This window comes from Jaculus jaculus, chromosome 1 (genome assembly GCF_020740685.1).
Source record: "Jaculus jaculus isolate mJacJac1 chromosome 1, mJacJac1.mat.Y.cur, whole genome shotgun sequence".
Lineage (NCBI taxonomy): Eukaryota > Metazoa > Chordata > Mammalia > Rodentia > Dipodidae > Jaculus > Jaculus jaculus.
In genome coordinates, this window is record NC_059102.1 from 273469671 (window position 1) to 273483431 (window position 13761).

The window sequence follows — 13761 nt, forward strand, 5'->3', positions numbered from 1 at the left end:
CCCGAGTGCTGGCATTAAAGGCGTGTGCCCCACGCCCGGCTGATGGGTGCGATTCTTTCCCCACACCCATCCATGCCCTTTATAATGATATTGTGCAGCACTGTTCCTTCCATCGAGAAATGGAGTCTATGCCCCATGTGATAAAAGCGATGGTATGATTGTTCTAGGACTTGACTCATTTGCTCTATTTCTGGGGTACTGCTTAGCCTAGGCTAGCCTGATGGAGGATGTTATTCCCAGTCTAGAACAGCCAGCATTCTGCAAACTCATCAACATGCATGAGGCTAGCCTGATCAGCCCAGCCAGGACTGGATGGGCAGAATGCAGCTTGGGTGAAGAGTGACTAGCCGGAATCAGCAGAGCTGGGTGCACATCTGCAAAGCCTAGCCTAGATCTGTGGAGATCAGCCCGGATCATCAGAGCCCAGCCTGGGCCAGCTGAGCTCCTTGTACATCACCCCAACGGAGCCTATGTTACTGGAGATCCTGGATCAACTGGGTCCATCTTAGATCAACCAGGCCCAGGCAGGAGCAGTAGAGCACAGCATGCATCCATCAATCAAGCCCAACCTGTGTCAGTGGAGATCAGCCTGGATCAGCTAACTTCCAACCAGCTGCAGTTTGGGAAAACTAGGATTTCCAACTTTCCTATTTTGGGCTGATCTACAACTAAAAGAGTGGAAATGGGATCTCTTGTTAGCTGGGAATGCCCTTGACGTTCAGCCACATCTCTTCTGGGCTAGGGCACAGGCTCAGCTGCCATGATTGTAACTCTGATTCCTATGTTTCTTCCCTTGGGAGGTAGTGGTGGATCTCAGGCAGGAACAGAAGGATCAAAGCAGGTGGCTTTGACAAGGAGGGGACAGACAGGCCCCAGGGTGAGCAGGTCCTTGGTGTCTGACTTGGGTGAACATCTCAGCACAGGTCCAGAACAAGAGGTTTGTTTTTATTTTTATTTTATTTTTTTAAGGTATCATTCTAGCTCAAGCTGGCCTTGAACTCACAGTTATCCTCCTACCTCAGCCTCCCAAGTGTTGGGATTATAGACATAAGCCACTACTTATAGCAAGAATTCCTCTTAAAAAATATGTTTTTAACTGGGAGTGGTGGTGCATGCCTTTAATCCCAACACTAGGGAGGCAGAGGTAGGAGGATTTCCATGAGTTCGAGGCCATCCTGAGAATACAGAGTGAATTCCAGGCCAGCCTGGGTTAGAGTGAAACCTTACCTTGAAAAACCAAAATAAATAAAAAAAAAAAATAAAATAATTCAAGCAATATCAGCACCTCAGTTAGGTAAAATCGCTCAGTGTGACATTATAAGCAACAGTAGGCACCTGTCTGTGTCCTCTCCTCACCAACTGTTTCCCAGCCACTGAAACTTCAACTCAAATTAAAAACCAGCTGTCAGGTGCTGGAGAAGTAGCTCAGTTGCAGGACACTTACCAGCTTTCCAAGAAGCCTTGGGTTTAATCTCTAATACCACAAAAACCAACACACCCAGCGCTACCTCATCTCTCTCAAGCAGCATATTCATGTTCTTACTTCATTGGAGCTCTTATCGGTTCACTTCCCACTATGGAAGATTTAGCCCTTTCTCTGATCCTGGCCCTCCCCAGGACCCTTAAGTCATAATTTTGTAAAATTGGTTTTTGCTTTATATTTGTTTCTATGACTTTGAAAATGCTCTTCACCGCTGAACTATGTTAAGTACTCCACCCACTTTTACTTTTTTTTTTTTTTGCCCAATTTCCCCCTCCATCAGCTTCCCAGTGATACTGTAAACCCCAGGTGGTGGTGGCGGTGGGGAGGAAAAGGGGTGAAGTGACAAAAAAAATCTCATTTCCACACTCCTGTCCTGACAGAGAGGTAGAGAAACACCCAGAGAAAACAAGGCAGGCCTGAGCCTCCCAACACTGAAGAAGCAACTGTCTTGGGTCAGGCCTCATTGCTGGAGGGGATGCTGAGGCCACTGGGCTGTACCCGGCCCTTGTGCTCCTGTCCCCGCTCTGGCCTCCCTGCGGGTCTTTCTCTTCCACCCCATTTCAGTGGCGCTCACGCCAAGGTCACAGACGGTGGGCAGGTCCAGGGAGCAGCACAGGTGAAGCTTCATCAGGGCTCCCTGGGCTTTAAGGTCTGAGTAAAGAGCATTTGTAGGGCTCGGGCAGGGTGAAGAGACTCATTATGGTAGGTCCTGTGCGAAGATCTGGACTGTGGGACCCCTAGTCCTGCACATAGCAGAGTTGAGGGGTGCAGTAGCCATGGCAGGCAGCCCAGCCTGTGTGGCTGGCATGCAGATGGTTTGAAGGGCCGTGGGGCATGACTCAAAGCTACAAATAGACCCAAGAGAGATGGAAACTTCCATCCACACCAAAACCTGTCTGTCCAGGCTTTTGTGGTGTTTTGTTCATGATCAGAAATGCTGGAACAACCCATATGCCCTTCCATTAATGGGCGGACAGTGATTCGTCTGCACAACGGACTCACGATGAGCAGGGGAAAGCAGAGCAGTGTGAAGACACACGTCAACACACAGAACTCCAAATTTATCACGCCAAGTGAAAGAACTAAGTTACAAAGGCTATATACCCCAAGATTGCATTTATGCGGCATTCTGGGAAAAAGGGACGGGGACAGGAAAGCACTGGGGTGGGAAGAGGCCTTCACTACTAAGTGGCAGGGAGGAGTTTCTTCATGTGGATGGAAGTGCTCTATGTATCAACCACTGCAGTACATGCAGCCACATGGCTTTATTAAGTTATCCAAATTCTTAGAGAGATACACCCAAACGGATAAAGTTTTTATAAATAAATTATACTTCCATAAACCTGCAAAAAAATGATGAAGCTGGACACGGTGGTGCACGCCTTTAGTGCCAGCACTTGGGAGGCTGAGGTAGGAGGATCGCCATAGTTCAAGGCCAAATATAGAATATGTTCAAAAAGGGTTGGAGAGATGGCTCAGAGGTTAAGGTACTTCTCTATCAAACCTAAGGACCTGAGCTCGATTCCTCAGTGCCCACATAAAGACAGATGCACAGTGGCACCTGCATCTGGAGTTTGTTTGAGGCAGATAGAGGCCCCAATGCACCCATTCTCTCTCTCTGTTTTTCTCTGCTTGCAAATAAATAAAATATTTTAAAAAAATTATAGTAATCATCAAAAGGTAGAGTTAGGGGATGTGGAACAGTTGGTAAAGTGTTTACCTAGTATGCAAGAAGCCATGGGTTCTATCCCCAGAACAGGTGAACTGGGTGTCATGCTGCATGTCTATTATCTCAGCACTCAGAAGGTACAGGCAGGAGGACCAAAGTTCAAGACCAACCTGGGCTACATAATATTTTGTCTCAAAGAAAAGGCATAGTTAAGATAATGTTTACAGTCACCCTGTAATAGTAGGGGTAGGAAAGAGGGACAGAGGAGAGGTAGCAGTGGGACTGAGGTCCAGGAGTGATTTCACACAAGGGGTAAATCTGAATAATCCATAATCTGTGTGTGTTTTGTTTTTTTTTTCTTTTCTTTTCTTAAACTATTTATTTTATTATTTATCTATTTGAGAGAGAGAGAGAGAGAGAGAGAGAGAGAGGGAGAGAGAGAGAGAGAGAATGGGAGTGCCAGGGTCTCCAGCCACTGCAAACGAACTCCAGATGCATGTGTCCCTTTGTGCATCTGGCTTTTGTGGGTCCTGGGGAGTTGACCCAGGATCCTTTGGCTTTGCAGGTAAGCACCTTAACCACTAAGCAATCTCTCCAGCCATGTTTTTTTTCAAATGCCCTAGCCCAGGCTGACCTGCGGTGGCCTCGAATTTAGAGTGATCCCAAGTGCTGGGATTAAAGACATGCACTACCACGCCTTGCTCTGTGTGTTTTGTATGCAGCCCTGCCTGTCTCTGAGGGTAAGGGCCAGCACTTTTTTTTTTTATTTTTTAGTTAAGGCTTCATTATATAGTCCAGCCTTGATCTTTTTTCTTCTTATTTTTCTTCTTTGCTAGGATTTGAACTCTGGGCCTCATGCATGCTTAGGCAAGCACTCTCCAACTGAATTATACCTTCAACCCCAAGGCCATTAATTTTGGTACATTCTGTGGGGATGTTACAGATACCACAAAGGAGAGGAATCCCAAAATCACACCAGCTTCCCTGCATGCCCTCAACTTGTGACCATTTTCCTTGTCCAGAGGAGACACAGGGAGGGCACAACAGGATGGAATAGAATCCAGTTAGAAACTGAATTTCAGAGCTGTCTCTGCCTCCGGCCACTTTAGCATCACCTGCACAATGGAGACCATAGATTGCAATTTACAGAGTCCTGGGAGGGATGGATGAAATGATTGCAGAGGTACACTGGGCCCCAAGGGTGCGTCGACTTTCAGGGATGGCCACCAGCAGGCTGGGTTAAAATTCCTGTCACAAGTTTTTGTTTATTTTTTGGAAATAATCTTGTTAAGTAACTCTGGCTGGCATCACCATCTTCTTGCCTCAGCCTCCAAAGTGCTGGGACTATAATTGTGCACTCCTACAACTGTACCATGAAGATTTTTTTTTTCTTTCTGGTGTGAAATATGTCCTATTCAGTACTTGGGACCTAATTGTGATAAAAAATTTACATGAGCTGGGCATGGTGGCACATGCCTTTAAGTCCCAGCACTCGGGAGGCAGAGGTAGGAGGACTGCTGTGAGTTCAAGGCTACATGAATTCCAGGTCAGCCTGGGCTAGAACAAGACCCTATCTCCATAAACAAAACAAAACAAAATTCACATGAGCCGGGCGTGGTGGCACACACTTTTAATGCCAGCACTGGGGAGGCAGCGATAGGAAGATCACTGTGAGTTTGAGGCCACCCTGAGACTACATAGTGAATGCCAGGCCAGCTTGGGCTGGAGCAAGAGCCTACTTCCAAAAAGAAAAAAAAAAAAAAATTCACATGAAATACTAAAAACTAAAATTAGCTTATCTGAAATTTAAAGTTAATTGGCTTTGTCAGTCTTTTACCTGGCAGGGGCCATGGACTGTTATGGGATGGGAAGAAGGGGTGATGAATACGTGGTGAATCATCCCCGACTCTCCAGCCTTCTCTGCAGCCTGAGTCACTTGGGCTTCACTTGGCATCTCGCCTCTTCCAGGCAGCCCCCCAGCCTGTGAGCCACACTGCTGCCGGTTGATTTCGTGCCAGTCCAGGACTGCCAGCTTGAGTCATCGTTCTTCGGAACTTACTCCTCGCCTCCAGGCGGCCGCTCGGGGTGTCCTGGAGTCAGTCCTTGTGTGTGAGCCCCGTGTCCATCTCGCATGGCTGGCAGCTAGGGCTGGGTGTCCCACTGCAGGCAGTGGGTGTAGCGTGCACCGTGGCGGTGGGTCTTCTTCGCCTGGCTGGTGGCTGAGTGGCAGCGTCGCTCTTACATAATCAGTTTCTCTCCTCCTTCTTTTTCCAGAGCCAGACTTCACACTGAGCAGCTGCAGTCGGAGAAATCAGAGAAAGCACCACCCAGCTCCAGATTCCGAGGGGCCTGCTGGGGACTCTCCTCTTCCTCCTCCTTGAGAGACCCCAAGGCCACTGTGTCACGCCAGCTCCTGGTCTGCCATGGGACCGGCAGCTGCCGCCCCCTGGCTGTCCTCCGCCCTGCCAAGCAGATAGGCTAGCGGGTGCTTCAGAAGCACCTGCCTCCTCCCTGCCCGGGCCAGCCCTTCCCTGACTTGGTGGCCACCTTTGCTGACCTGAGGCCATGTAGGCCCTCGCTCAGGCCTCGGTGGATGCGCGCTGGGGTCAGCACCTCTGCTCTCGGGGAATCCGGTACACCATCATGCCCTTGGAATTGGCCTGGCTGCACTGTGAGTACTGAGGGGGTCCTCCGGGTCCCTGCCCTGGGAGGTCTCAGCTTTACCGTAACCATGGAAACCGAGATGTTCTTGCTGGGGAGAAGTTGAGACGCTTCTCAGCTGGGCTGCAGAGTGGCCTTGGAGATGAGGACTCCGGGCTGCTCTCTGAGCTGCCTATCTCTGACCTCTGGCTTGGAATTCAGGCTGGGTGGGCACAGTGTGGGACAGGCACGTACCGGGGTGGGTGACAGCTTCTCTGTAGCCTCCTTGGTGCTGCGGAACAGGGTGGGGGCAGTGGTGGTAGGGAGTGGATTTCCACCCTCCTGGGTGTGGCCAGTGGAGGTGGGGGAGGCAGGGACCCAGACAGGACACATGGGGCAGGTCCTGGCAGTGGCAGCCTGTTCCCTTCTACCACCTTCCCCCTGTAATAGGACAAAATTTAAAAGCAGCTTACAGGTTAACAGTGTTATCTGTAAAAAGAAAAATAAGTTGAAATGGAGGTAAAGGATCTCAACAGCGCTGTCTCCAACCCAGCACAATTCTCTGGCCACCCACTGGGCCAGTGGAGAGTGGCCACCATGACCTCACTTGCCTTGTGTCTCCACCGCCTTGGAGTTAGGCATCTAGGAACTGTGTGCTGAATAAACCAATGCAGGGGCTGCAGCCTGCAGGAGCTTCTGAGAAGAGCTGGGTGTACCCTGGCCCTGGTGGAGACACACTGCAAAAGGTGGAGAAGTTCAGAATGGGTGAAGGGCCTGTCCAGACCCAGTGATCGGGGAGTTCCATGTCTTGAGGAGCAAGGGAAGAAACATGGGCAAGTCCTTCTCAAAGCAGACTCCAGGCTGGGGGCAGGGGCATTCACACCGGCAGACGTGGAGTGGTGAGGACAGTTGTCCAGGCAGTGGGAACCATGCATGCAGAGGCTCAGCGGTGGGACAGGGAGAGGCCAGGCTGACAAGGCTGACCGTGCCTAGGTTCCAGAGGCTGTGGTTGGCAGGATCTGCTTTGCCATACAAACTGATTGGTTGAGGACTTGGAGGAATAGGGCAGGGCGGTGGTTGTCTGTTACTCCACCTTTGAGGACCAATCTGGTGGCCCTTGGAGTCAGAGTTGCAGTGGCCTGGGCGTGGCCAGGAGAGGTGGGTTAATTCCACAGGGAAAATGAGAAAATGAAACTTGATGAGGACGAGCTTGGGGAATAGGACAGGCAAGGCAGGCGCTACCTAGCAGAAGGGCTGGAGGACCTGGAGGACATTGGGCTATCATGACATATCACAAATTGGTAACTTAGATCAATATAAATGTACTCTCTTGAGCTGGAGAGATGACTCAGCATTTGCCTGCAAAGCTTAATGACCCAGTTTTGATTCTCCAGTGCCCATGTAAAGTCAAATGCACAAAGTGGTGCATGCGTCTAGAGTTCCTTTGCAGCTGCTATAGACCCTGGCATGACCATTCTGTCTCTCTTTCTCTGCTTGCAAATAAATAAATTGATTAAATTTTAAAAATGTACTCTCGGGCTTAGCAGTTAAGGTGTTTGCCTGCAAAGCCAAAGGATTGATTCTCCAGGACCCTCGTAAGACAGATGCACAAGGGGATGCACGCATCTGGAGTTTGTTTGCAGTGGTTGGAGGCCCTGGTGTGCCCATTCTCTCTTTCTCTCTACCTCTTTCTCTCTCTCTCAAATAAATAAATAAAATATATGTGTTTAAAAACTGTACTCTCGCCGGGCATGGTGGCGCACGCCTTTAATCCCAGCACTTGGGAGGCAGAGGTAGGAGGATCGCCGTGAGTTCAAGGCCACCCTGAGACTACAGAATTAATTCCAGGTCAGCCTGGACCCTACCTCAAAAAAAATAAATAAAGGGGCTGGAGAGATGGCTTAGCGGTTAAGCGCTTGCCTGTGAAGCCTAAGGACCCCGGTTCGAGGCTCGGTTCCCCAGGTCCCACGTTAGCCAGATGCACAAGGGGGCGCACGCGTCTGGAGTTCGTTTGCAGAGGCTGGAAGCCCTGGCGCGCCCATTCTCTCTCTCCCCTCTATCTGTCTTTCTCTCTGTGTCTGTCGCTCTCAAATAAATAAATAAAAATTGTTTTTTTAAAAAAAACAAACAAAATAAATAAATAAATAAATAAAAAGAAAATAAAAAAATAAAAAAAATAAAAACTGTACTCTCTCCAAGTTCCAGGGACCATAGCCTGAAATTGAGGTGATAGGGTCACCATGGTCTCTGGAGGCTTTGAGGAAGGGTCCTTCCTGCTTCCGGCAGCTCCCGGAGTTCCTTGGCTTGTGGCAGCATTGCTTTTCACCCTGTCCCATCCGCAGACTTTACCTTTGTGTTTTCTTTCTACCCAGACACTTGTGTTTGGGGCCCTCCTTGAGCCCAGGATGCTTTCATCTAAGATCCTTCACTTAGGCACACCTGAAAGACTCTATTTCCAAGTAGTCACATTCTGAGGCTCCTGGTAGATGAGTGTTTTTTGGGGGGAAGGACGGGAATGCCATTCAACTCATTATACAGGCTCAGATTTAGTGACTGGGGATGGAGATAATAGACCTCATTTATCCCTGTACAAAAGGTCTCCTTGTGAGAGAGGGCCCCGGGTTCTCCTTCAGTCTCATTAGCTCCCTGGCCTGTGGTGGCCAGGGTCAGTCGGACACTGGCTGTGTGGCTTCTGATGTGCAAAGTATGAGTAACAGTTGGTCTTGAGGTTGTAGCTATGCTGTCCCTGCCTGGCCCCCTGTTTTTCCTGAGGGAGGTAATAGGAGATAAGCTTAAAATTAGAAATGGTGGCCTTGGGTTACGGAGAGAGAGAAAGAGGGAGAAGAGAGAGAGAATGGGCACGCCAGACCCTCCAGCCACTGCAAACGAACTCCAGATGCATGTGCCCCCTTCTGCATCTGGCTTACTTGGGACCTGGAGGATTGAACCATCATCCTTTGGCTTTGCAGGCAAACACCTTAACCACTAAGCCACCTCTCCATCCCTGTAAACAAATTCTAGACACATGCTCCACCTTGCGCATCTGGCTTACTTGGGTATCATCAAATCAGGGTCCTTGGATTTTGCAGGCAAGCACCTTAACAACTAAACCACCCCTCCAGCCCAAGATTCTTATTTTTATGTGAATTCCTGTAGATACTGAGAGACAAGCTTACAAGTGTTTCTCGAGGTCCATCGCTCTTAGAGTGCACCTGGGCCAGTGGCCATAGCTTTACCTGAGAGCTTGCTTCAGAGGCACCACTCCCACATACAATCTGATGGATCAGAGATGAGGAGTGGGGCTGCGCCATTGGTTACTTAACCAGCCCCACTGCTGGAGGCCAATCCCCAGACTCAAATGTGATGTGCTCAGTTCACAAGGCCAGCATTTCAGCACCACATCTCAAGGCTTGGTGGTCTGCTGAGGTTATGAGTGGATAGGTGGTGCTGGTGTATGCGGGGCTGGGGAAGGTTTGCAGTGTGAGGGAACACCCAGCGTGAGGCAGAGCAGGAGCAAAAGCCTCTTGTGATCACAGAAATGATCTCCATCTGCAGCAGTGGGTGCCAAGCTGAGAGGCTTTCTGACTTAGGGGCAATTCTATGTCAAGCACGCAGCCTATGTCAAAGGGGCCGATTGTGTTCCTGCAGCCCAGTGCTGTGTTGGGTACATGGGAAGAGAGAGAAAAGAAGTGCAAGACAGATCATTGCAAACTTGTCACTTTGCAAAAATGTGACACTGTTAGTGGGGAAGGGCAGGTGATTGTGACCTCTATGGAGCGTAGTGTGTGAGTACACCCGAGGACCTGAGGTGAGGGAAGGTGCTCCTGGTGAGGGGTCCAGTGGGTACAAGGGTTCAGCAGCAGGAGACACAGAGTGAGCCTGGAGAAAGAGGAGCGACGGAATGGAGAGGGAGAGGTCCAGGCCAGTGCGGGTATAAGGACAAAAGTCTTCAAGGTGTCAGGAAGTGAGTGGACCAGGTGCATTAGGACAGTGACTCAGCCTGCCTGCTTCTCTTTGCCCACCTCACCCCCTCTCCAAAAAAAAAAAAAAAAAAAAAAAGCATAGGCTGGGGTGATGGCTCAGTAGGTAAAGTGCTTGCTGTGCAAGCATGAGGGCCTGAATTCAGATCCTCAGTGCCCAGGTAAATGCCAGGAATGATTGTGCATGTCTGTAAACCCAGCACCAGGGAGGTGGAGACCGGAGTCCTTGGAGTTCACTAGCTAGGTAGTACAGCCAAACTGGCGAGCTCTATGTTCAGCAAGAGACTCTATCTCAGTCAGGCGTGGTGGTGCATGCCTTTAATCCCAGCACTCGGGAGGCAGAGGTAGGAGGATCAGAGTGAATTCCAGGTCAGCCTGGGCTAGAGTGAGACCCTACCTCGAAAAAACAAAATGAAACAAAAAAAAAAGAAAGAAAGAAAGAAAGAAAGAAAGAAAGAAAGAAAGAAAGAAAGAAAGAAAGAAAGAAGTTGGAGAGTGGCGCTAAGAAAGTCCTCCTATGTTGACTTTTGGCCTCCACATGTGGGCACACATACATGCATACCTGCCCACACATGTTCACATATACATACAAATAAGTACATATTTACATGCAAAAAAGCAGAGGCTACTAGAATTAAAGGTGTGTGCCACCACACCTGGCTATCTTAAGCTTTTTCTCATTATATAAACTATCAAAAGCACTCTTTGCCAATGAGCTTTTTAGGTGGGGTCTTACTCTAGTTCAGGCTGATCTAAAACTTACTCTGTAGCTCTAGGCTGGCCTTGAACTCCTACTTCTGTCTCCTGAGTGCTGGAACTAAAGGCATGTGCCACATGGCAACAATGTGCTTTTTATTTATTTATTTATTTTAAAATATTTTATTTATTTATTTGAGAGAGACAGACACACAGAAGAGAAAGACAGATAGAGGGAGAGAGAGAGAATGGGAGCGCCAGGGCTTCCAGCCACTGCAAACGAACTCCAGACGCGTGCGCCCCCTTGTGCATCTGGCTATCGTGGGACCTGGGGAACCGAGCCTCGAACCGGGGTCCTTAGGCTTCACAGGCAAGCGCTTAACTGCTAAGCCATCTCTCCAGCCCAATGTGCTTTTTATTTTGAGACAGAATCTCACTCCAGCCTAGGGAACTCACTATGTTGCCAAGGCTGGACTCAAACCCAAAGTGATCCTTCTGCTGTAGACTCCCCATTGTTTGGATTACAGCATGAGCTACCATGTCTGGGAATAATGTGATACACACACACACACACACTGGTTTTTCAAGGTGGGGTCTCACTCTAGCCCAGGCTGACCTGGAATTCACTATGTAGTCTCAGAGTGGCCTCAAATTCATGATGATCCTCCTACCTGTGCCTCCCAAGTGCTGGGATTAAAGGTGTGCGACACCATGCCTTGCCAATAATGTGATATTTATTGGCTACATTAATTATTATGGAATGCCTTGGCCATTTACAGATTGTCACTATTATAAAATAATGCTGCAGTGTAAGCCTTTGTCCATAAACCTTTTGGTTTTGTCTCTCTTTCCTGCTTTCCTTTCAGTTTCTGAGTTCAGTAGGTCAGAGTCTTGACATTTGTAAAGATTAGTGGGTCAAAGGCAGTGGACTTTATGAAATCCATTTTGGTATTAAATTTGCCAAAGTAGTTTCCAGGATGAGAACACCTGCCTCTGTATTTTGGCAACATCAAGGATTATTGAAACAAAATATAAAATCATTTCCATGTCAAGGGGGAAAACACTAGTTTTCTTTTTTTAAAACATACGTTTATTCAGCCAGGAGTGGTGGTATATGCCTTAAATCTAATCCTAGCACTTGGGAGGCTGAGGCAGGAGGATCACCTTGAGTTCAAGGCCATCCTGAGATGACATAATGAATTCTAGGTCATCATCCTGAGCTAGAGTAGACCCTACCTCACAAAACCAAAACCAAAACCAAGCCAAACAAAAAAGACTATCTCTCTCAGATAGAATGAGACAGAGAGAGAGGGAGAGAGAAGAGAGAGAGAGAGAGAGAGAGAGAGAGAGGGAGGGAGGGAGGGAGGGAGAGAATGGGTGTGCCAGGCCTCCAGCTGCTTCAAACAAACTCTAGACACATGCCCTACCTTGTACATCTGGCTTATGTGGATCCTGGGGAATTGAATCTGGGTCCTTTGGTTTTGCAGACAAGTGCCTTAACTGCTTAAATAATTTTTTAAAAATATTTATTTTTATGGCTGGAGAGATGGCTTAGCAGTTAAGGCGTTTGCCTGCAAAGCCAAAGCATTGCAGTTTGATTCTCCAGGACCCACACGAGCTAGATGCACAAGAGGCACATGTATCTGGAGTCCGTTTGCAGTGGCTGGAGAACCTGCTGCACCAATTCTCTTTCTCTATTTCTCTCGCTCCCTCGCTCAAATAAATAAAAAAATATATTTTAAAAAATATTTAGCTGGGTGTGGTGGCTCATGCCTTTAATCCCAGCACTTGGGAGGCAGAGGTAGGAGGATTGCCATGAGTTCAAGGCCACCCTGAGATGACAGAGTTAATTCCAGGTCAGCCTGGACCAGAGTGAGACCCTACCTCAAAAAAAAACCAAAAAAAAAAAAAATTAATTTAATTTATTTATTTGAGAGAGAAAGAGGCAGATAGATAGAGGAAAAGAGAGAATAGAGACACCAGGACCTCCAGCCACTGCAAATGAACTCCAGATGCATGTGTTACCTTGTGCATCTCGCTTATGTGGGTCCTGGGGAATTGAACCTGGGTCCTTTGGCTTTGCAGGCAAGCACCTTAATCATTAAGCCAGACCCTGGTTTCCTTTTTTTTTTTTTTAATTTACTTGCAAGTGAGGGGGTTGGGGCCAGGAATGTGCAAGCCAGACCTCCAGCCACCACAAACAAACTCCAGACACATGAGCCACTTTTGCATCTGGCTTTATGTAACTGCGGAATCAAACCCAGACCATCAGATTTTGCAAGCAAGTGCCCTTAACCACTGGGACACTTCTCCCGACCCTGGCTTGATTTTTGTTTGTTACTTTGGCTCTAGAGAGCATCTAATTGTTTTTTTGTTGTTCTTTTAAACTTAATTATTTGCATGCACGTGCCTGAGTGTGTCTGTGCGCACCAGGGCAGCTACAAACATACACCAGAGCTTGCACTACTTTTTTTTTTCTTTTCAAAAAAAATGTTTTGTTAACAACTTCCATGATTATAAAAAAAATCCCATGGTAATACCCTCCCCCCTACTTTCCCCTTTAAAACTCCATTCTCCCCATCTTAATCAGTCTCTCTTTATTTTGATGTCATGATCTTTTCCTCCTATTATGATGGTCTTGTGTAGGTAGTGTCAGGCACTGAGGTCATGGATATTCAGGCCATTTTGTGTCTTAGGGGAGCACGTTATAAGGAGTCCTACCCTTCCTTTGGCTCTTACATTCTTTCTGCCACCTCTTCTGCAATGGACCCTGAGCCTTGGAAGAACTTGCACTACTTTTTGTGTCTTGCTTAAGTGGGTGGCTGGAGAATTCAACCCTCGGCCAGCAGACTTTGCAAGCAAGCATTTTCAACCACTGAGCCATCTTCCCAGCCCCGTGTTGTTACTTTTCAGGTAGTCTCACTCTATGCCAGGTTGATCTAGAACTCACTTTGTAGCCCAGACTGACTTTGAGTTCAAGGCAATCCTCCTACATTTGCCTCTTGAGTGCTAGGATTGTAGGCATGAACCATCATGCTTGGCTTGCCTCTAATTTTTAAAAATTTATTTTATTTCTTTTCACACTGCAAACAAATGTCAGACATTTGTGCCACTTTTTGCATCTGGCCTACATGGGTGGCTTGGTCACTGAACCTGGGCTGGCTGGTAGGTTTTGCAAACGAGCACCTTTAACCACTGAGGCATCTTTTCAGCCCTACATTTAATTGTTTTAATGTCAATTTGATCTTTTGTTTACATCTTGCCCTTTTAGGTCTTGTTCTTTCTTCTCTCAT

At 47.9% G+C, this 13761-nt stretch overlaps 1 protein-coding gene across 3 annotated transcripts in view; it reads left to right on the forward strand.

The window, feature by feature from the left end:
- Window positions 1–13761, forward strand: part of Il34 (interleukin 34) — a 120399-nt gene that overhangs the window by 92083 nt on the left and 14555 nt on the right. For all 3 annotated transcript variants that reach the window (XM_045142131.1, XM_045142132.1, XM_045142133.1), the window contains exon 2: window positions 5427–5823. In XM_045142131.1, the coding sequence (XP_044998066.1) occupies window positions 5796–5823 (28 nt within the window). In that variant the 5' untranslated portion in view covers window positions 5427–5795. The remainder of the gene's footprint in view (window positions 1–5426; window positions 5824–13761) is intronic.